Here is a 24,565-nt window from a genome sequence, read left to right as displayed (position 1 = left end):
GAGAGAGAGAGATAGAGATATATATAGAGAGATATATAGATATATATATATATATATATATATATATATATATATATAGAGAGAGAGAGAGAGAGAGAGAGAGAGAGAGAGAGAGAGATATACAGAGATAGATATAGGTAGATGATAGATAGATATAGATAGATAGAGATAGATAGACAGAGATAGAGATAGATAGAGATAGATTAAGATAGATAGAGATATATAAATAGAGATAGATAGAGATAGAGATAAATATATAGAGATAAATAGAGATAGATAGATAAATAGATAGAGATATATAGATAGAGATAAATAGAGATAGATAGATAGACAGATGGATATATAGATAGATTGCAATTGAATTTAATTGCTAAATTCGAGTTTTCTTTACTTGGAAAATTTCTGAATACGTATCCCAATTATTTCTTTTAGAAATCTAAATGATATCTAATGCCATTACAATAAAATTAAAAATTGAATTCATTATTGATATATTAACTTTATTAAGTTAAAAGTACAAGAGGTATATGAAACTAACTGGTTCGTTACAAAGATTATAAATATATTGTGTATAGGTTTATGCCATTAACAAAGATGTAAATAGAACACAAATCTACTGATACTGGAATCGGCAACTTTGCAAAATATTTAGCTGGAAAATCGTACGAAGACATGGACATGAACTTAAAGGATAAAACTTTACTCAAATGTAGACATAATTATCTAAAGAGTAATAAAATAGTTAACGTCTTTTAAAGCATAGAATGTGCCTTTAACAGAAACATATTAATTGATAATTGACTGCCAAAGTCTTTGTGGTTACTCATTTATTGAATCTGACGGATTGTTGGATGTCCACAAGATTGCATCATAGCAAACCAGCTCCCGTCTTTTCCTACTGAGGAACTGTTGATTTAGTTTTTCCATAACCGCATTAAAACTGCAATAAAGGACTCTTTGATTTACGTGGTGGACACATTCGAATATAAATTATTTGCATTTTGTTGCAATAGGCTCTAACGTTTTAAGAAAACATTATTATGATGTTGTAGAATCTGACGACTGAAATGTATGGGAGATATTTTTAAAGGACAATCTTTGTAATTATAAAAAAGTATTCGACAAAAATTATAAATGTGTTGCTGTATTATTTTATGGTCACTGAAATAAACCATGTACACAAGAATATGTTATCATTTTAACTTTCTAACATACGGAATTGTACAAATATGAAACAAGCAATAAAGTAAAAACATGGAGCAAAACATAATTATTATAACAGCGCAATAATTCGAATTGTAAGCACTGGGTTGAGCAAATTTGGCCTATAACGCGATTTCAACAAAATCGTGTATGACATTTAGACTGTCAACTGTCACTATTACAAGGAAGTTTAAACATGTCATATAATCGAATGTTAAGGTGCGTTTTTGTATCAGTCTTGCATCGTTGACAGAAAGTATCGTCTTTAAAAGCGAAATGATTCTTTTCAAGGTTTAGAGTAGTAATTACTTTCAATTACATAGTATGCAAGGCTTTAACTGGTATGCTTCTAAAATATACACACATTATATAATGCTTCCAATTTGTTTTAATATATACATTTTAATTTCAAATATAAACTAAATTTAAGACAGTAATTCATAGATCCAAAATAATATGAATGTTCTAATATAAAAATATTATAGAAAAAATAAAACATAATGGCAAATACTATTTGGTATGTTTATTATGCCGTATATTCTGAAGTGCAACCATGTAGATATATCACTTCAACTATACTAACTGTAGCATACATATGACAAAGAATGAAAGCACGCAACGGCTCGCATACTACAATTGTTCCGCCATGAAAATGTAACATTTTACCAAAATATACATTACCTTTCTGCTTCAAAGCATTAGCTTCCGAAAAGTAAAATCGTCGGATTTCCTAAGACCGAAATTCACAGCCGTTGGCACAATCTATATTATAACTACAATTTTCTAAATCGAAAGTCAATGTGCCGTAATTTCCCACTTTTTGTACATGTGTACAGGAGTTAAGACGTTTGCTTCAACGACCTTCTTCAAAATTACAAGATAATAAATACAAATACTACCAGTTGAAAATAAACACAAAACGTCGCATAAATAAAATGAAAAGACAAACGAAGAAAGACACATCTCACATGCTCTGATAATGTACATTCAACATCTCTGAGCCGTCTCCATCAACAAGACTTTGGTCAAGCATGGCTGGCAGACTCTGTCAAATATTGTTGCAGTATCATTGCCAAAGGAAACTAATCTTATAGGAAGTGGCGTTTTCAATTCTCTCTTTTTTTCTCTTTCTCTAAGGTGCTTTCACGGAAATGTGACCTTCTCCCGTTATATCGAGGAGTTCACGGCAATGCAAGCTCGCCGCCATACGCGACTGTCCCGTTCTGATAGCAGTTGTTTTGATCTTCATGTGGAATTCAGCCTTTGCTTCAGTGTCCCTGTGTAACATCGGAAAAAGTACTGAATATACATTTTAAGGAACGTTTTCAGTATATGAATGCCTGATTATTATCACAACCTTTTTCTCATATTTTGATTCTTATTATGCTAACTTGTTTGAGCTTGTTCCAAATAGCTTGTTGTATACGAGTTTGTCACGCCAACTGTTCCCGAGCATGTATATCACACGTGGCGCTCCAGACAAGTCTTTTTTTCTTTTCATTTCTTTTGTCTAACAACGTATTTAGGATTCATTTTAAAACTGATTATATAAACCAATGGCCATACATGTTTTGGGGCAGACTTGAAATCCTCCTGTTTTTACCTAGTGCTGAGGCAAACGTTCAAAGAGAGTCAAGAGATTGTGTTACCTTTAAAGAAATGTATTACTTACAATGATTAACCTGTAAAGTGAGAACCAAATGAATAAATAACTATATAGATGGATGCTACTGCACCACGATGTCATGGCGAGGTCAGCAATTTAACGTGTTATGTCTTGTGCATATAGTTTGACATGTAAACACTGACACGATACACACATTCTCAAACATGATACTACTCAACTTAATACATTATTTCGTTTCTATATTGCCATCTCGTGGATTTGCATATAGGATAAAATAGTACTGATTTTAAAACATGAACATAGGCCTTAGCATCAAATGGTTGTCGAATATTTTATACTATACCTCAACACACACACACACACAAACACACACACACACATACATACATACATACATACATACATACATACATACATACATACGTCACAACAACTCACGGTATATTCATATCCTTGACGTTCTTGAGAGCAGGTGACTCGAACGAGAGGACACACCCAGTCAGAGGGCGAGGGAGAGGATTGCTCATGGAGACTTCTACTTCGACAGTTTGGCCGAAAACAGCGTTGGTGATGTCCTGTCAAAGATACGGTAAATTGACTTCTCAGCTTAACATCCTGTCATTATAAAACATTAACAGTGACGAAGCAAAGAACGTGATATGATATCGACCAATATAGGAAAGAGCACCCCTCTCTCCCCACAACCCGACACCAACTTAAAAAAACAAAACCTAGCAATACGGTTTTGGTTTAGTTCTCGACAACATTAAGAAGTTACCAGCTTGTCTTTGATCTTTGTGCTAAGTTTCCCAACCCCACACTCCACAAAATATATATTTTCTACATCTTATTCATTTGACTGAACACAAATGTAATTCTTAGTGGTTCTTTCTAAGACAGACATAGTTCTTTAAAGCTAAAACAGTTTGTATCTGAATTGGCAAGAAACACTGTTGTAAGCAGCAAAAACATTTATGGAGTATGTGATATGTGATTCAAAGACCACGCACATCAGCAAGTCGAGTATCGGTGGAGAAGATTAGTTTACCTTTACGACTATATCAGGACGACGTAGACGGAAGCTACTAGTCTTACAATATAGCTGATCCGTTTCCTTGACGTCGGCCACAGCGTCAATCACCATTTGCGCCTGTTCCACCAACTTGTCTAAATATTCCTCTGGTTTTACAGTGACGTCATATGTGTGACCTGTAATAAAAGAGCGTCATCAATTGCTGTAAATGATGAAATAAGTTGGCAGTAATACTCTCGTATATTTCAATTTCTACAAGATGATGTGGGCCCTGTCAAAACACGCACTGTAGATGAAATGGTCAACTGCATTATTGAGGTCAACGTAGTAGGATTAGTATATATAACCGTTCGCCAAAGCACAAGGACACGAGTTGGAAAATCATTTTTACGTGTAATCAGGCAGCCGTTTATTTAAAATCAAATGCAAACTGTGCAAAAAGAGTTTCATGTACTTTTTTAAAACATACTTAATTACCATGCAAAATTTGGATATTGTAGTAGTGTCACGTAACGTAAAATTTCGCTTGCGTTAAAGCTAATGGTAATGACCAATTCATATATCAATGATTACCAAAGTTCATTCTTGCATCCATGCCCACAGATAAGTAGTATGGCTCGATAGACATTTAGCCATTTAGATCCTGCAAAGATCTATGTATTTACAATGGTAGTTCCTATGAAAATGAAGCACGCCTTAAATTTTATATCTAACATTTATGTCAATCCCGGCCTCAAAGAGCAATATACAATTCTAAGTCTGTGTTGTAAGTATATTGTTGCCATAGGCAATATTGCATAGGATATAAAGTATACTTTTCATTTCATGCTTATCAATATCCAATCAAAAATAAAACAGAACTTTGACTACAGTAGCAGACGAGAGTTAATCGCACTAATCCTTACTTTGACCACCCTTTAGAGTAACATCTTCCAATTTCACATCCTTGATTGTTGTCAGTAGTTCCCCTGTATATTTTACAGCCACCAGTCTGATATAGACACCCTGTACAGTTCTGTCCTTGTCTTTTTTGTTGGTGCACTTTAGTGACACGTGAAATTCGTTACCGACAAGAATTCCGTCTTCGTATTTCACCTCAAACTCCACGTCCTGTTAAAAGGTACAGGTTTAGTTTACTGCGTCTGGTAGTGGACTATTTAAAACTGAACATTATATGTAACTTAGGTTAGCATCAATTGCATGTAATGGACTTTAACTTTTATGAAAGAGCAAATAGAATGTTTTCACGTCGTCAGTGTTTTAGCTTATGTCAGTATGCATGTATGTCAACAATTTATTTGCACTTAAGCAACACAATCCTGTCCATTTACTGCCGTGCGAAAAGCTAGACAACGAAAATGAAAAAGGCAAAACCATACTAATATCCAAAGGATGGCAGACATCTCCAACCAAAAGTTAAAACAAGATCAAGGCAACAAAAGGTAAAATACTTAAACTACATGTCACGTTTATACTTATATTATCGGCACTCTTTTAAAACCCCAAGTCCTGTTTTTTTACAAATATCACCAGGGGAGGCACTGAAAGGCAAAAAGACAGCCTCCATCAGTCGCCTGATGGCACATAAAATCTATGCTACATTCTCGAACCCGAAGTGAGACATACTGCCGTATCCAAACAGTTAGCTTGTAAGCCTAGACAATTACTCACATTTTAAACCAAGTAAGGAGGGAAATTCTATTTAAAAATAGATTTGTGTTTGCGCATGTGAGTGATTTAGATTTGTATCGTAGCTTTAAAACAATTTCAGCCATATCGCTATGATGTCTGCCACACGCAGTTTATAGCAATGCCTCACACTTGGGCATCAAGCTGCAGACATGTAGCATGATGTCCCACCTAGTCACATTATCCCGACAACAGGCCAAACAGTCCTAACACTAACATCTTAATACTGATCGCCTAGCTAGGCACCTGTTAGTACCATTTTTATAAATCGTTGGTATGACTCGGCCGGGGTTCGAACCCGCGAAGGACACTCTAACCACTAAGCAACCAGAGCGGTCTAAAAGTAGCTGTAGTAACAGTATAAACTCTATGGATTTTAGTAACAAGCGTTGTGTTAAACATAAACGCCACCCAAAGTCACAAATCTAGTGTTTAAGGAAACCTTCAACCCCACCCACCCTCAAAATCCAGAGTTACTGCAAACCTTAAACTGCTTCGAACCTCATGCATCTAGAATAAATGGAAACCTTAAATCCACCCAACGTCATGAATAGAGTAAATGGAAACCTTAAACCCCACCTAACCTAAAAAATCTAGAGTTAATGAAAGTCTTTAATCGAACCGAACCGAACCTCGTGAATCTAGAGTAAACGAAAACCTTAAACCCACGCAACGTCACGAATTGAGTCGATTGAAACCTTAAACCCCACCCAAGCTCACAAATCTAGAATTAATGGAAACCTAAGTCCCACCAAACCTCACGAATATATAGTTAAAGAAACTGAAACCACAACAACCTTACGAATCTAGACTCATTGCAGCCTCAGTAACTGCACCCAAAACATAACTTCTTAACAGTCTTCTTAATCTCAACTAATATGCTATCGGTAACGTGACACACCGGGCAGGACAAACTAGCTAAATTACATGTACAAGCTGTTGCGTAGAAGAATTAGAAACATGCGACCATGCTTGTCGAAAGTGTGATACGTTTTATTTATTTCATGCTGCTTTATTTTAATCTCTCATAATTGGGTGTAATAAAAATCTGACCAAAACTGAAGTCTGTCCCACATAATATTTTCAATCGGTCAGTTTATAAATTAATCTATGGGACCAATATAATGTGTACGATCTTTAAAACGAGGAAAGGACGTAGCATGGACAATAACGTTGTATTTTCTGGGTACAAGTCCTTTAGATAAAAGTATAATTTACAAAGGAAATCAAGAAACGGACCCATAAAAGATGTTCTTGATCAGCAAGTAGCCTATAGGATTGTGTATCCATTTCAACCAAAGCAAAATTCCAAAAGGAGAGTTCCACGAAATTGAAATGTTACACTGTACGTCATATTTAATTATTATATCTGAAATATGTTCATGTCCTCTCACAAATGAAAACGAAATAAATATTTTGAGTGATTGGACGCTTAGAGTTATGAATATCATATTTACTTTTGGTCCTTCCGTGAGGTACTTATCGTACACCTCTTTTGGCCGAACAGCAGTCCTATTTGCATTGAGTACAGCCCGCCTTTCCTCTGATGTACCTGACAGTGTAATTACATAAATTAATTTTAATTTATATGTAGTGCGTGAGAATATGTAAATAACTTTATACAAACTATGATTAAAACTTATAAAGAAAAGAAAAGAAAAGAATTAAATTTTAAAAAAAAGAAGGGCGACAAAAAACGTATTTGATTCATTTTGTTTCAAATTTAAAATATGCAAACTTTAGACTGCATTTAATTATATAATGATCGTAATTATATGCCAATGTTTCAGCTGATAATAAATTAAAACAGTTCATTCTGAAAATTCGTGTGAGTTACCTTCGGGATACTTGTAAAGATGAGTAATGTCTTCACGTTCGTTGCGTCTTCTTTCAAATGTATCCATTCCGGCTAGTTCGTGCTCTGGTAGCTTGGTGCTGATCTTCCTACCAATACTGGGAAAAGTTTTGAAAATACATTCAAATATGCATGTACAAACACTGCACACGTTTCTCGCTCACAAACGTCATGACGAACGAGGTTTTTTTTTTTAGAGAAATGAGATGTAATTTAAAAAAATACGTATATTAAGACACGCATAAATTTCTAATGGATTTCAGCAGTCAAATCAATCGCCATAATTCGGATGCTACCCCCAATGACATTCTGATTATCCAAACACCATTTTTATTTTTATAAAATTGCCAGTAAATAGAAGTAAATTGTTTAATGTCAATACTCGGAGTACAGTTGATTTTTGCTATTATTAATAATAAAAAAATACAAGGTCTATGCATTTTAGAAACATTTATCGACTTCACGTTGTCTTCAATTGAAATTTATTTAGTATTAAAACTGACTTTTTTATATCAACTATTCAGTGATATAACCTTCAAATAATATAAACTTTTTATAAAGACAGTCCGTCTTTTTATACTGTGGTTTAACATAAATTTCGTACACATTACTTTCACGAAAAAAATAATATTAAAGCCTTGAGAAAAGTATCATTTAATGAACGATTTAAAAACAACGTAAATTTTATTAAAATATGGACCTTTTACAGAAGAGTAACACGGAACTAAAAACAATTATTAAACTATTTATTTGTTAGAAGTTTAAATAATGTCAGATGTTTTGCCAAGACACCGCTAAGTTATATTTAAGACACACCGTTAAGGTACTTTTAAAACAAAGTTGTTTCACATTTAAAGGAAAATTTAACATATACTCCTTGATTCACACTGAAAATACCTTGTCTACATTTGTCACTTATTATCATACAAAAGTATTATGTCCCTAGTCGTTACTGTGGTAATAGAAAGAATTTATTGGCAAGGGAAATAACTGGAACAAGGATAGAGATATAATAAAACGCAAGGTAAGAGAGTTAGTGGATAGGGTTTTCGAGTGGGGTGACTGATTTGGATACCAGATTGTTACAAATCACTTTATAAGAAAAGAAGCTGATAGCTTGCCATTAAAAAGGGTATTTTAAAAAGAACAAAACTACTCATTAACCAGGCTGATTTTCAGTGACTATAATACGAAAGGTTAGTTATACTATTTTGACTTAGCTGCTACAAAATAACTACCTGCCAGTCTCCACCATAAAAACTTTAAAAATGTCAGGTTCCTCTTCCACCCAGTGGACTCGGTCAGCATTTACCTCGGCAACGATAAACCCAGCGTCGTACCCAATGTTACATTCTCCATTTTTAATGGCGTTCAAAGGACATGGCCCACAAGTATATACCCCTAGAATATAAAAGGATGATTCGGACAAAATAGATTTTATTTAGTTTATGTACCCAGACCATCTTCTATTCTCTCCCGCTTTCAATAATTTCTTAAAAGTGTGACCGTCGCTTATCCCGGCATATTTTCTTGTTTCTCCCTACCACACAAATTGCACCTGAATTAGACAAAACATGGAGCACGCTTAGGAAATAATAAAACCAAATCAAGCAATCTAAATGAGGTTATAAAATACTGGCAATCTTTATTTGCTTTCAGAATGCATCTGGAACAAAAACTAGATTTCCATATAAAGAACAAGATATGGTTTTTTTTTTTATTAATAGATTTCCGTACAAAGAACAGCAAGAGAAGTTTCAATCAGCAAATATAAATGGAAATTTTCAGTTAATGCACAATAAAACTTACACTGCTCCATGCAAATTGAAAATAAATATCACATCTTTCACGGGTGCTCATCTCAAATGATGCTGATGTTGTTGTTCCAGGGTCTAATGCCATTTTTCAGCACACGATAGGCTATACATGGTGGCCAGTATTAATGGTGAAGGAAGAACCCGGGAAAACCCCGGAAAGAACCACCGACCTACGCACCTCAAATGAAAAATAATGAAACGAGTCGACTAATTTCTCTATCTTTTCCTAGCATTGGCCAGAAAAGATTTAAATTATGGGACGATTTCATATTTGAATGAGGATGAATTTAAAAGTATATTTATTGCATGTCGAACAATACTGATTTTCAGAAAAGCTTAAATAAAATTACTAATTTAATTCGGACACCTGAGTCTTTATGCCTTTCCGTTGCATAATTGTATGCACAAGGTTCCATGTGGTGGTTATTACACGAATTACTTGTCTGAAAATTATGATAATGCGTATATTAACAAACTACGCTATACTGTCAAACATATTGGCGCTGTTGTAAGGTGGTGATTGCCCTCGTGAATGAGTGCCACAGAAAATAACCATTTTTCGACGACGTTTGAGCAACAAAATTTATAGAGTTTGTTTGATTGTGGTTTACGGTTTCGTGTACGAAACTCTAATGTACTTGATGGTAGCTATTGTGTTGCAAAATATCCGTGTTTCCATCTAAGTGTTGATCCAACTTACGACTAAAAACACTACGATCGACCAAAAAAACCACAACACAGCATTGCAAACTTAAGCAGAAACGCCACTGTTAATCACTGTTGATATATATATCTTTCCTTCAGAAATGTCTGATCTTGTGTTTACTTCATTTTATCAAACCGTATGCTTTGAGAAGGAAAATTTAAAAATGTTAAACCTTAAACCAGCCTGTTGAAAAGATAATTCGCCATCTTTTTTTAGAACAAAATCCCAAACGAAAATTAATGAAAATAAGTCCGACCTTGTGGTCAAGCGGTCTGTACAATGCCAGACGTTGGTATGGAGGTCATATAGGGAGAACATTGAAATGATAATTATCCCATAATTGTAAGGTAGGAATGGGTAAACTCATTCACGGCAATTAAAATGTGAAATAAAGACCAACTGGGACTAATTACATCTCTCTGCTTCCTGCAGTGGCAAAGAAAGGTGAAAAATACCGCCATCATTAGCTGGAAATATTGCTCTTTTGAAAGGAATATAACCAATAACTGGTTGTAATAATTGCTTTTACTAAATTCTATTTGTCTGGCATATGTTCATTTTAAGCGCCACTTTCCTGAATTTTTCAAATAAAGTTTCCGTCAAATCCTCGAATTCGACTGACAATCCTCATGAATTTACTTTCAATATTTGTTGGTGGGTAGATGAGGTCTGGAACAGTTAGGTCATCGTAGTTGGAATAAATAGGGCACATTTTACTGTCAGCGTTTTAGTCTAAAAACAAACAAAAATATATACAGATACCAGTGGAAGAGATATTTATTTAATCTCAAATCCGACACAGCATCAGAACAGTGCGGTCGTGTTATTGGGAGTAAATGCACACAGTATCACACTTTACTGTAAGTGTTTTGGTCCAAGAGATATGGTCCGATACGAGTCCAAAACATTCATATTTAATCTCAGATCCGAACGAGCATCGTACATCCTTTCATAGCATTAGGATTAAGGATTTAGGGGGTTCTTTTTTCTTCTCTTTTTGAATTTACATATGAAAGTGTTCCAATAGGTCAGATCACAAATGTGTAAGACACGCTGACGGGTACCAAAACCATCATCATGTATTACAGGTTTGTGGTCTGACTCACTGTACAGTTTGGAAGGGGGGGGGGGGTAAATACCACTGCTAGTCTCCTGCGGTGTTGCATCAATCACTTGCCATCCATCATAGCCGTGTTTTAGATCCGGTCGTTGCATCCAAGCCTCGTTCCATACGTGAAAATTCCTATTGAGAAAAAAAAGATTTTATTTTGTAAACGTATTTAGACTGACTCTAATCAAAGATCAGTAATAGTACGAGTGGCGACTCCGAGTATTCGTGCTCCAGTACCATACCAAGATCCACCAAAATAGTTTCAAATAATTAGTAAATTAAAACAACTCAGTACCCCAGCAGTTACATATAAAAGTTAGAAGATTCGGTGGACAAGAAGCCATACGTACGCAAAGGAAAACCCATAACTCATTCTGGCGTAATAATTTGCATCGATATCACCTTTACTTTCAAAACATTTACAGTGACTTTACTGTTGTTCTTTGTATTCAGTCCTCTCCATTTGTATCTTTCTATTTCAAAACAGTTTAAAAATACTTGAAGAAAAAAAACAACCTGTGATTAAGTTTTTATATATGATGCATCCCAAACGGAGTTGTAGAGGGGAAATTACAAAGCAACAAGCTCTTCTCTGTTATGCAGTATATCCAACTATATCCTAAAACATTTCATTATACTCTAAACTTCGAGTGAGCAATAGCAACTAACGATTCGCAACATGCTCAGAAGAGGGGCGCGAGTAATGAAAGGGAATGACAAAAATTATTTTAAACGTTTTTGCTACACTCACCAGACAGAGTCGGAATTTAGCTCATCGTTCCTCACACGCATGCCATTCACTATTTTGTAATGAACATCGATGGTAACGCTTTGATCGGCGTCGTGGGCGGAATCAAAATTAGTCACACTTCTGCACGGGATACCGAGAGCTCGACAAACTGAAAAAAGATCCTATCTTCATCAAAATAAACCCGTGCACCTTTTAAAAAATCACATCAAGTCATCTGAACATCAACATAAATAAGCGTAAACAATTTTATTCGTTAATGTTTATTTATTATGCCGACACAATTGCAGAACCGATGGAAAATTGGGACTAATGGTCAAAAAGATACTGTTGTTTGTCCTCTTGGTCTTAGTCTGACATCATTATCTTATTAAGTGATGGTCAAACTGAGAGGTAAAATGATTACTCCAACGTGTGCAATAATGTGTACAGATTGCTGGTCTTTTGGGTTTGACGCATAAAACATTTAAACAACTTCGAAAGTAATGACGTGGTTAAGTTTTTTAACTTTCGCGTTAATACATTATTGGCATGCGGTACTTCACATTCAATATTCAAAACCGGATAAATTATGCTCACATAATTTAATCTTCAAAATGGACGCCTACGTGTGAATTTTAAATTCGCAATCATGTTGTGATTATAAAGTACATGGATGTAATAGCTGGAAATGGAAGTACTAGCTGTATTCTCACACTTGCCACATTTCGTTCAAACAACCATTATAAAATTAGAAGCAGGTCACGTGCAGTTAGTATATGAATGCTCCATTTCTGTAACATCAAAACAAACCTGTTGTTGTAACGCCCGAAAACACCCAACACTGCCCATATTTGACGGGTTCTCCAGTCTGCTTGTATTGTTTCAAAATCTTGGTGCTTCCAACCCAATTCGATGGACTTACTCCATCACTGTAGTCTCCGCTCCAGTTGCCGATCAGTACACCTCCCTCATCATTCACATTAACCTGGGAGGAGTAACAGAGCTATTGAGTGTTAAGATGAAAAGATAATTTAACCTCCGAATCTCAGAAAGGAAAAAAAATTCACACATACTCTCTCTCTCTCTCTCTCTTTCTCTCTCTCTCTCTCTCTCTCAATCTTACGATCTGGGCCACTCCTCTGCTTGTTTGGATTGGGTCAGCCATTATGCGCGAGATCTCTCCCTTGAAAACCTTCCTCAGCAGATGCAACGACACGTCCAATATGTCATCTGAAAACTATATGAAAAACAAATGTTTAAAAAATCCCAAACAATTCAAAAATCAAAAATTAAATGAAAGGTGTATCGATAAGTTTAGTCATGAATCTTTAAAGCGATTTGAAAATCTTTAGTGCAGTGTCGTTTAACAATTATTTCAAAATGTCCTTCAATATGATTTTTCAGACATGTACATCGTAGTGTCTAATGGCATGTATATCTCTTGTGGCTTATAATCTATATTGTTCAGTTATAATTCACGTTATGAAATATATAAGAAGATCAGAATATGAAATATATAAAATGATCACGGTATTAAAAGTATAAAATGATCAGAGTATGAAATATATAAAATGATCACGGTATAAAAAGTATAAAATGATCTGAATATGAAATATATAAAATGATCACGGTATAAAAAGTATAAAATGGTCAGAGTATGAAATATATAAAATCATCAGAGAATGAAATATATGAATTTATCAAGATATTAAATATATAAAATGATCACGGTATAAAATATATAAAATGATGACAGCATGAAGTATATAATATGATCACAACATGAAAAATATCAAATGATCAGAGCATGAAATATATCCAATGATCAGAGTATGTAATATACAAAATGATCAGAGTATGAAATATATTAAACGGTCAGAGTATGAAATATATAATATGATCACAACATGAAAAATATCCAATGATCAGAGCATGAAATATATCCAATAATCGGAGTATGAAATATATAAAATGATAAGAGAATGAAACACATAAAATGATAAGAGTATGAAATAAATAAAATGATTTATAAATGACCTAACAATATACATGCTGAAAGCAAGAGACTTGTGAGAGTCTGATTCTGCTCAAATTGTACAAGTTTTCCTTTTGATACGGGCAACATATTTAAAATAGGTCAGAAAAGTATGAAGTCTAGCGACAGACGGACGAACCCAGTGTCATTTGTTTTTATATCGTTGTCAAATCCAGAGCATTTAATATTACAAAACTATTTCGCTTTGGAATCATTAATTTGGCAGAAAATTTTACATCTTTTATTGTCAACGATTTTTTTTCTTCTAATAAAACCTACATCAGGCTACGTAAAAAGGAATATCCATTAAGTATGGGCGTTGATTAATGAGAGTATAAGTGATATAAACTAAATATTTAGAGGGCTATATTACTTTCTTCTCTCCTGGGTGATTTGGTGCCAATTTACAGGTTTAATTTCATGTATATACGTTGCATTTCAAAACAGAAATTCAGTGGGTTTGTGCATACCAGTTAGTCAAACTCCGCGCCTATTAAGTGAGTTTCCGTGCGCATCAGCTTATTTCCTTTAAGACACGAGTTCGAATAATGATTGTAACGAACAGTATCTCTCTATCTATCTAACCAGTTTGATCATATTGCTCTCTCTCTGTCTGTCTGTCTCTGTCTCGCGTTGTTTTATTTGTCCCTACCTACAGTAGTGCGTATTCAGGTCAGCCACTTGCAATACTGTTGCTTAATGGATGTTTCCCGATGAGGTCACTAGTAGATATTCTGCCCATTTTGCCTGGACGACGGGCAACCTGGCAATTTCTCATATATGCGATTACCAAAATTTACCATTTTTAACAAGGTACACTCAAGAAAAGTCAACATATAAATCACAAATATAGACAGGGCCGGCGCTACCATATAGGCAAACTAGGCAGCCGCCTAGGGCGCTGATTTCAGGGGGCGCATTTTTAAAAATAAATTATGGTTTATAAATTCTGAAACTGATATTTTCCGGGGGGGGGGGGGGGCCAGAATCTAACCTTGCCTAGGGCGCCAGATAGTCTGGCCGGGTCTGGCGCCGGCCCTGAATATAAATACTAACAGAAAGCCTGATTTGCGTTATGTTTATGTATGTAAATTTCGTAAAAGTATCTAAAAGATTCAAAGAATTTATTTCAACTTCCAAACACATATAAAGTCAACGGTCAATCTGCCAAATGACCACAAATATGGCGGCTGCTGACGTCATTCGGGAACTCAGTATAGCCACTTGCAACATTGTTGCGATTTTCCCTAGTGACGAATACTGTGACGTCACCCATGTCAAATTCCCATGGACTCTATAGTGGCCCATCATGTCAAATTCCCATTGACTCTATAGTGGCCCATCATGTCAAATTCCCATTGACTCTATAGTGGCCCATCATGTCAAATTCCCATTGACTATATAGTGGCCCATCATGTCAAAGTCACATTGACCCTAAAGTGGATATCCCGTGTTTTTTTATGTTCAAGTCCCATTTACCCTACAGTGTCCCACATTACTATTGACCAATATCGCATCCCCCATTACCTGCAATCATGATGTTTACCACGTGCATTGTACGCAAAGCCCAATATATACGATAAATGTAACGCTCGTTACATCTTGAATAGCCCTCATGCAGTTTACAGATATTGTCTACATTTGTCTTGGCTGGATATAATGGGTTGAGGTATTTAAAACAAAAATACCAGTTACGCTACGGATACACTTTTATTTGATTAATATTCTGAAAAATGATAGTGTTCCATTACCTATGAGCTTTATTTCTATTTAAGAGCTATTGTAAACCAGTAAAAACAAAATCTTATATTTCGTGGTTGCTGCGGTCCTTTTGTTTTTTGTTTGGGGGGTGTGGTGTGGGGGGTGGATGTATTTTTTTTTGGGGGGGGGGTATGGGTTGCATGTTACTGGGCATAATGTACTGTTTCAGCTAACGTAATAAATCTTTTCACCGCATGATATTGTATTTTCACTGAGGATACGTACTGCGCGCGGTATCACAATAGTCAAATTCACAAAAGAACCATATCTGACTGATGGATTATAGACCACAATGACAATGCATTCTCTCTGCACCCATGTGATACCTGTTTCGTACCAAAGTTCCGATTCAAAGGCAGTCACTTTCTCTCGATATTACCGACTGCAAACTCTAAAAGGTCCATGTAACGGCACCATTTCAGCCGTACAGAGAGAGAGAGAGAGAGAGAGAGAGGGAGCTTGGGCTTGCGATAGACGTTTTTAGATAGTACTGTACAATAGACGTGATATAAATAAAACTGGCATTACCTGGCCGTAAATCCATGGCCTGGATCCGATCTGGTAAGATGTTCCTCTGAACAGTACCCCTGTGTCGTTCAGGATATATTCATCCAGTAGCTTGTCGGTAGACATGTACACTGCGTCGTCTGCAAAACAAAATCATCATCATCATCGTCGTAGTCGCCGTCGCTTGTCATAAAACGTCGTCAGTATTACCACTGCTATCAGCAATACAATTTTCACAGTACGCATCATTGCTCTTCTTCATTTACATAACCATGAAGATCATGAACATTTTAATCATAAGTACTCTCGTCGTCACAGTCGTCATCAAGATCATCACACTTTTCATTATCACCCCATTATCATCATAATCACATCATCATTGTAGTCATATTCACCTTTAATGTGTTTGTCGTTGTCGTTGCTATTATTATTCTTATTATTATTGTATGTTTGTGTCTTTTTTGCGACCCCGATATATAACCTTTCGACTTATCAATTTCTCTTCATTTTTATTTTTAATTTTTAACGGCACTTGAGATTGGCAATATCATGTAAAGGACACAGAACCTAACTGCCTATCCCGAGGGCACAATGAGGCAGCCGACCTGGGCTGGAGTCTAACGCTCTGCCAACGCGGCTTACTATTAAATGCCTGGGAGTGGTCGAGGATTATTAGTCTTCTTGCAAGCTCTCTATTAAAAAAAATCCACAAGAAATACAACCAATTGAAGAAATCACTAATAAACATACTCTTTACTGACAGTCTTTCTACATGGCAGTCTTTCGACATGGTTACTCTGATGTCAAATTGATTGATTTTTGTCTTGCGACATGCATAAAGGTTATGAAGTATCATGCTGAGACGATCAGAGCAAAACCCTTGCTCCATGCATATCACAGGTCGAAGTAGCACAGGCTGTTCTGTGGGTAGAATTAGAAACACACCCTTCTAGCTGTAAAGTGCATTCCCTTCCCCTCCCACCTCCTCCACCCCGTTGAAGCTTTGGGTAAAATTATTCGTGGTAGAGAGACAAGGACATACCTTTGCACCAGGGATTGAAGAGGATGATTATATCATCAGCATGCTCGTAAGTAAAGAGTTTGACGGTATCCTTTCCCTCTTTGTCTTTCCCCTTGCTGCTGGTGGTCACTTTCAGTTCCCACTCTCCCACAATACAGTTGGCAGGGACATGAATTTCAACAGAAAGATTCTTGTCCTTTTGGGACAACAGAGTAGCGCCCCATTCATTCGGCCCGAATTTGCTCTTGCCAGTCTCGTCTACCTGGAATACTGCTAATGTATTCTTTGTTGAAAGAGGTGACTGCCCTATAGAAAAGTGGATAAAACGGACATAAGTCAGCTTTAAAATATTTTATAATGATCTCTCTCTCTCTCTCTCTCTCTCTCTCTCTCTCTGGATGTTCTTACCTATGATAAACGACAGTTTCAGATCGTTTTTATCCTTGTCATAAGGTCTGTCAAAAGTAATCGTAATCTTGAATGTGTCTCCCCTTCTGATGACCAGCTGAGGTTCTTGTTTTTGGTCTTCGTCATTTTTATCCTTGGTACAACTGTACTTGTCTGTGTGGTGACGTTCGACATTATATTTCACGCACAGGTCTATGGATTTCACGTGTACTTCTTGTGATAATTCCTCCTTCGGAGCTTCCGGTTTGGGTTCCGGTTTTGGTATCGTTCCCTCGCTCTCTGTAATTAATAAATTAATTATCAGTGAATTAAATGACTTAATTTTTTATTCATTTTATGGTGCATATCTTCCTGGCCAAGTCCAGAGATTACCTGGAACTGAAATCTGTTGTAATTGTAACATAATTCTTGGGTACAGTCAGCTGTGTTCATTCTTTTCTACATGTATATTTACTTCCTTAAAATAAGTAATGTTTGACTTTATCGAATATAAAAGATACAATTACTAAGTCCATCACAATTTTCATCAGGTACGAGAGAGCTAGCTTCAAACGCATAAAGTCCACACCTTGCGTTAAATATGCCCAAGACAGGGCTCGGGAATACCATTCGTCCTCACATGGTAAAAATTAACATGGCCGAGAAAACCTTCTATATACTTTATTATTTGTTTATCATGTGCAGTACGTGCTCATCCATTTAACAGCTTCACCATCAGCATGTACTGTGTACTGAGTTTAGTATATGCAGACGGGCATCTTGAGAATAAATCTAGGTATATTTTCTACCGCCAGTAATCTCCGAAGTTCAACTTTGCTGATATAGAATACGTTCAATTATTGATTACTTTAGACTATTTTCCTTGCTAGCTGACAGCTTAAAGTATGTTACATAGGAAGCCGACTTTGGTTTGGGTAGTGTTTAGGAGGTGGGGGGAGCGTTTTTCTTACACACGTATTCGATGAAAAATGTATACAGTAATGGGTCCATTTCATGGCACTTCTGTTTAGAGTGAATAGTTTGAAACCCTTCTAATGCATGGCGCTTATCTACTAAATAATAAGAATTATAATTTGTTTACAAATATTAAGATTTTGCAGTTTTCGTATTAGTATTTCAGATTAGAGTGCCAGTTTTTGGCAATCTGAGCACAATTTTTAATTTTGAGCAGTTTTTCCGTTTCACTGAACTGTCACATATCTTTACAAGTTGCACTTCTGACAAGCCAAGGACTCGTTTTGTATTTGTCCTCTAGATAGAATGATAACCGGTATTTTTTAAGAAAGCGCAGCTTTATTAATACATCGTCATGCTACAGGAAGGCCTAAAGTAAATATTGTCACTACTTTTCACGACAAACATGTCACTAACTTTCAGTTGAAAAGAAATATTTAAGTGGCTCTGCCGATTACCATCAATTGTCACCTAATTAATTGCATTGTATTCAATTTAGAGAACACAATATCGAGACAAGATCTGATTGGCCGTAATTTAATTGGTATCGTGACAAAGTATCCTCCAATTTATTTTTACCAATAGGAATCATCCCTTTGAAATCACCCTTGAGTAACGTATAAAAGTGTACAAGTAAAACTACAGTCTTGATAATAGCGTTAATCTAGGGAGTACACAACACTGACTAGTCGAAATTCGCAAAATGTTGATATTTTCTGGATCCGAACTGCCTACTTATCTATATCAATAGGATGTCTGATTGATAGTTCATTGAGAAACAAACGTCTCCTGTACTGAGCGAAGTGGTGAGAGGGACGAGTATCTGCTGCATTTCACTCGTGTCAGGGATGAGTTCTTGGATGATATTTTCGTAAACTGTGCAAGGTGTTTGCTGGACGACATACCTTTTTTTAATTATATTGTGTTGAAAAGAGTGATGATGTTGCATGCAGGGAAAAAGCCACATTTAGACATAAACTACTCACGAGAAATTAAAGCCATTTTGGAGTAGATAAAGCCTACCCGTGTTTATTCTCCTCTCAAGTTTAACATAAATCACATTGCATAATCAATTAATATTACATGATGATTAGCGCCTTAACAGCAAAGTATTGCTAAACTTACCCGATGCCTCTAAAGAGCGATGCTCTGACCTTAAAATTTCGGAATCTCGTTCCCATGGTTTCGGACGACGCCGCGGTTGGCCATAGTAGTATCTATTACCAGAAGGGACGTTTGTAGAGGTGTTGGTCCGATCCCGATGTCTCCCGTAAGAATTTCGGGAAGAGGTCGGAAGTCGGTATCGATCTAAGGATGTACCGCGCCTTCGATATCTACCGTACATGTCGTTTTATAATTAACCTGTGAATATAGAATAGATATTTATGCACATACATACAAGCATACACACACAGACAGACAGACTGTCTAGACAGACAGACAGAGAGATAGGCGTACATACATACATACATACTAGAATTCTCCTGATTTTTATACTCGATCTGCATAACAAGATTTTGACATTATTAGGCATAATTTAAATTTTGTTATCGCTTTAAAGCATACATTTATCAGATATGTCAAATTATCCTTGAGACCAACATACCATGTATCACTAATCTACAGACACACAGAAAAACATACATACCTGCCTGCCCAACTGCAGGCAGTGCCGGATTACCAAATGGGCAGAGTATGCACCAGTCTAGGGGCCTCACGACAACGGATCAAAATAATATAGATCAAACGTATTAAGAGATAATTTGCGATGGGTGCCCCAAGATTTCGACTGCCTAAGGGCCTAAGAGCCTCCACTTAGTTTAATCCGGCACTGCCTGCAGGCAGACAGACATACACTTGGGCACATATACATACATTGTAATCTTTTTTAATAAGAAAATGTTATTCATAGATACGTACAATCACTTACATGCACACACATCCCATGCTTTTCTATGTGTATCAATCGGACCTAAATATCAATAAACGGGTGAGTGTATATACTAAATCTATTAACTATAGAATCTTCACTTCATAAGAAAAGCAAGTATCCAGTATGCACAAACACAAAACATACAGGGTCTCGTGCAGTGAACGAGATATATTCCTTAAAATTACTCCTGCTTGCATAAAAAGTAAAGGTCGAAATCTGTTAAATTCAAGAGAAGATTCACTGTGATGCAGTTCCAAAAATAGTTGATTTGGCGTTCGAGGGGATTGCTAAGTGGTTTTAAATTTATACCGAATAATAACAGCTATTGATGTGCAGTTTACCTGGCATTCAAGTTGGAGCAAGTGAAATTATTTACTGAGTTTTTCTATTATACTACAAACAAGTACTGTGCTTTAAAGTAATATCTCTTCGTGCATTGAATTCTGAGTTCATTTATTGTAGGGGTATACACGCTAAAAGCTAGTTGTAAATTGTTTTGTTATGGTACAGTCACACATCCGTTACAAATTCACAAGTCATGTAAAGAGAAAACTGGGGGAGGGGGTAAATTTACTAATTTATGAATATTACTGGGTAAGGGTGGGAAATAAACCACAAATTACCCGTAATTTGAATATTGGCGCAAAGTTTCGTTTCCAGTATGTAAAAACAATCGGTTTACTCGGACTTTATCCCAAATCGTGTGTAAAAGTAAAGAGACCCTGTATTGTCACTAGTGGTGACGTCACAATAGCAATACAAAAAGTTTCCACTTCACGAGTGAAATATGTTGGTATATCTACCAGGAAAAAAGCATATTACATTTTATTGTACATTTGTTAAGGCAAATGCCTTCTACTTGCATTACTACTTCGACAAAAAGAAGTTCCAAACTTTTTAATATTTTTTGGACAATTACCTTTGAAAATTTATATTGCACTTATTTTGTTTCAAATTGTGTCCTTTGTCAAACTAATGACTGTATAAGAAAATGAACAGATTTTTTAAATTTATTTTCCATAACACATTTCTTCAGCGGATCGATACATAGAACATTGCTGGTGTGAAAGTCTAGTATACACGTGACAGAAGGATCCAACAGAGTTCAGATGGCATTATCATTAAACAATATATCTTAATGATCTTGAGTTTACTTGTCATGATTTTTTTCTCTGAATTAAAACGATTATGCTTGTGTTGACAAACTTGCTATGTTTGAAACAGACGTTGCTACCAAATGTCGATTCTTAATTTTGGTTTGCAATCGAAAGTAATCAATGCCTGATGTCTCCATCATTGTCATGTATGACTTTAGACTACGATCAGTAAAAATTGTTATTTTAAAATTTTATTGTTTATGCAACATGATTCAATTGTTAAACTAATTTTAAAAAAAGTTAACACCTGATATCTGCATTTTGTTGCTTAGAGTTCGTTTTAAGCATTCTTGATGGCTCCATCTCACTGATTACATGAATGCATACTAGAGGGTCAACAGCCTTGAAAAAGTTGAAAACATGTTCATCCTGATGGGGATAGAGGAGGAAGGGAGAGAGAAGAAAAAGAAGAAGATAAATGAATATGTCTAATATATAAATACAGACTCGAATAGCATGCATAAGGGTTAATATACTTCCTAAAGGTGAAAGAAAGTAGTTTCAAAAGAGATATCACTACTGTTGCGATAAAATTTTCTCCCACGGATACATTTCGGTATCTCGTTATGAAATCTATAATAAAATGCTTTTCATGATACAAGTTCCTCCCCCAAAAAACGTGACTAAGTTTTATGATAATAGTTTATCATTGAAGTTATAGGATCTCTGTGAGTAAGTGCCGGCTACAAGGTCTGATAGGTTTAAGACAAGGATGAAGCCGCATAAACAATCATGGACTAGATTGGCTTCCTAATGTGAGCGTTAAATTTGATATTTAATACGTATGTATTGATCCAACCGTTTTGGCCTAATTTGTGTATTCTTTAAAAAGTACTTGCATTTACATAGATTAGTCTGTAAGTATAAGGACACTAAACTTTGCTTGGAAAATGCTGTAATAACATGAACAAAAGCTTGACTATTTGTTTAGGTGGCCTTGAAAGTTGTCATATTGCGCTCAGAAACCTTGTATTTGTATGAATGTCTTATTTTATAAAGGACGAGCAGTCTATATACTGCACAAGTGTGACCTCCAAATACGCATACCTCATAGACCACACACTCGTTGATCCAGACCTCAAGTTTCTCTTGGAGAATTCAGATCAACAAGAATTTAGTGCATGCAGTATAGTTTAAGGAAATGAAGACTGGACCGTAATTTAGTACACGTGTAGCTTTAACTTCATCATTCGTTTTGAGTGAGTTTCAATTTGATTTGCACCCTCCCATGACCAGTACAGTCAAACGTAACATGGTGCATCATGAACAAATATGGAACATGTTTCAACGTTTTAGTGTATATAGCTATGTGGGTGTTTGTGTGTATGTATGCATTTATTTTTGAATACAGTTTGAATTATGTTATTTTGACTCCCTACTGCAACATTCATATAGATCTACAATCAAAAAGAATTTCAGAAGTATCGCTGGTGGAAATTTTTTTTAAAAAAAAATGTCGCCTTCGTGATTTGTGGCATATAACATTATATATGAATGAAAATAATATGTATTTACATACATGTATAAAAATATTACACTAGTAATATTGATCTAACATTGATCGGATGATCATCAATATAAGCAAACATTACAGCTGCTATTATAGATGTAAATACAGAGTGCAGAGTATCAACATGTACACTAAAGTCCCTTCTATACACTGACCTTTCAACTGTCGGTTGCAACGTTTTTACGTATCTGTAATGCGCAGTCCACTCTGGAAATTATCTGCAGCCACTAGCGCAGACAAACTGTTCTTACCTTGTTTACTGTCAAATAAGAGATGTATACACTGGGTAGCTATAGCTACTTCTATAACATCTATTAACACCCTGATCACAGCGTGTCGTGTTTTCCCCATAATAATTCAGCCATGAAATTATACTGTTGAACGTTAGTACGGCCTAGTCTGCTATAGGTAACTGTATACAATGATCTATATTTCTCCATTTGCTGGTGTTTAGATTATCTATCTATCTATCTCTCTATCTATCTATCTATCTATCTATCTATCTACCTACCTATCTATCTACCTATCTTATGCATCTACCTATCTTATATATCTATCTTACCTATCTATATATCTTATCTATCTATCTTATCTATCATCTATCTTATCTATCATCTATCTTATCTATCTATCTTATCTATCTATCTATCTATCTACCTACCTATCTATCTTATCTATCTATCTTATCTATCTATCTTATTTATCTAATCTTATCTATCCATCTATCTTATCTATCATCTACCTTATCTATCTATCTTATTTATCTTATATATCTATCTTATCTATCTTATCTATCTATATATGTCTGTCTGTCTGTCTATCTATGTTTATATGTGCGTCACTCTACACTGTAGGCCACCAAAGGACAGACAGACAGATAGATATACAGACAGACAGACTGACTGACTGACTGATAGATAGATAGATAGATAGATAGATAGATAGATAGATAGATATGCTAGTCTATTTCTATATATACTATACCTGTATATCTTTCCACCTACCTACCTGTCATACATTAACGGTTAATTTATCAAAACTGACCAGATCGGTGTTTCAGACAAAAATGAGTTGATCATGTAGAAAAGTCCAAATCAGATTCCAGTAATGTCATCTGACTCCATGGAGAAACGAGAACAAGTATGTTGTTAGCACGTAAATTTTATTGTTGAATTATCCGTACCTGTTTATTTTAAGAGTTTTAATAGATGCATCATTCACTGAATTATGCATGAAACTGTGATACAAACAAGCTTTTTGGGGGGAGGGCGATTTTTACGCCTTGTGTCCTGCCATAATTTTTCACATAGCAATCTGATCATCCAAGCCATACCAAGTACTTTCACCAATGTACTTTCCTTTAGGTCTTTATCAAACAAAGTGAGGACAACGTATAAATTATTCACTGTGCTTCAAACATTTCACAACAAAAACTCGTATCACACGTGCATGTCACATCTGATTCTTACCTTATTATTAAACTACGGTCTTAGTTTGTGTGAATATTC

At 35.6% G+C, this 24,565-nt stretch overlaps 1 protein-coding gene across 1 annotated transcript; it reads right to left on the bottom strand.

Moving 5' to 3' along the window:
- Positions 1–483: 483 nt before the first annotated feature.
- On the bottom strand, positions 484–23,363 carry LOC149796540 (annulin-like). The gene is made up of 16 exons (XM_089961244.1): positions 23,213–23,363; positions 19,583–19,819; positions 17,504–17,782; positions 17,117–17,401; positions 16,096–16,214; positions 12,895–13,008; positions 12,582–12,756; positions 11,793–11,940; positions 11,070–11,173; positions 8,646–8,808; positions 7,390–7,505; positions 7,010–7,104; positions 4,769–4,973; positions 3,879–4,039; positions 3,269–3,405; positions 484–2,480 (listed from the first exon to the last, which is right to left on the bottom strand). The coding sequence occupies exons 2-16, from the start codon at positions 19,800–19,802 to the stop codon at positions 2,336–2,338; spliced, it is 2,466 nt and encodes an 821-aa protein (XP_089817370.1). The 5' UTR covers positions 19,803–19,819; positions 23,213–23,363; the 3' UTR covers positions 484–2,335.
- Positions 23,364–24,565: the final 1,202 nt, after the last annotated feature.

Source organism: Sinohyriopsis cumingii, chromosome 6, assembly GCF_028554795.1.
Source record: "Sinohyriopsis cumingii isolate HCF-2022 chromosome 6, ASM2855479v2, whole genome shotgun sequence".
In the NCBI taxonomy this organism is placed as follows: Eukaryota; Metazoa; Mollusca; class Bivalvia; order Unionida; family Unionidae; genus Sinohyriopsis; species Sinohyriopsis cumingii.
This window is presented reverse-complemented; position numbering and strand designations above follow the sequence as displayed.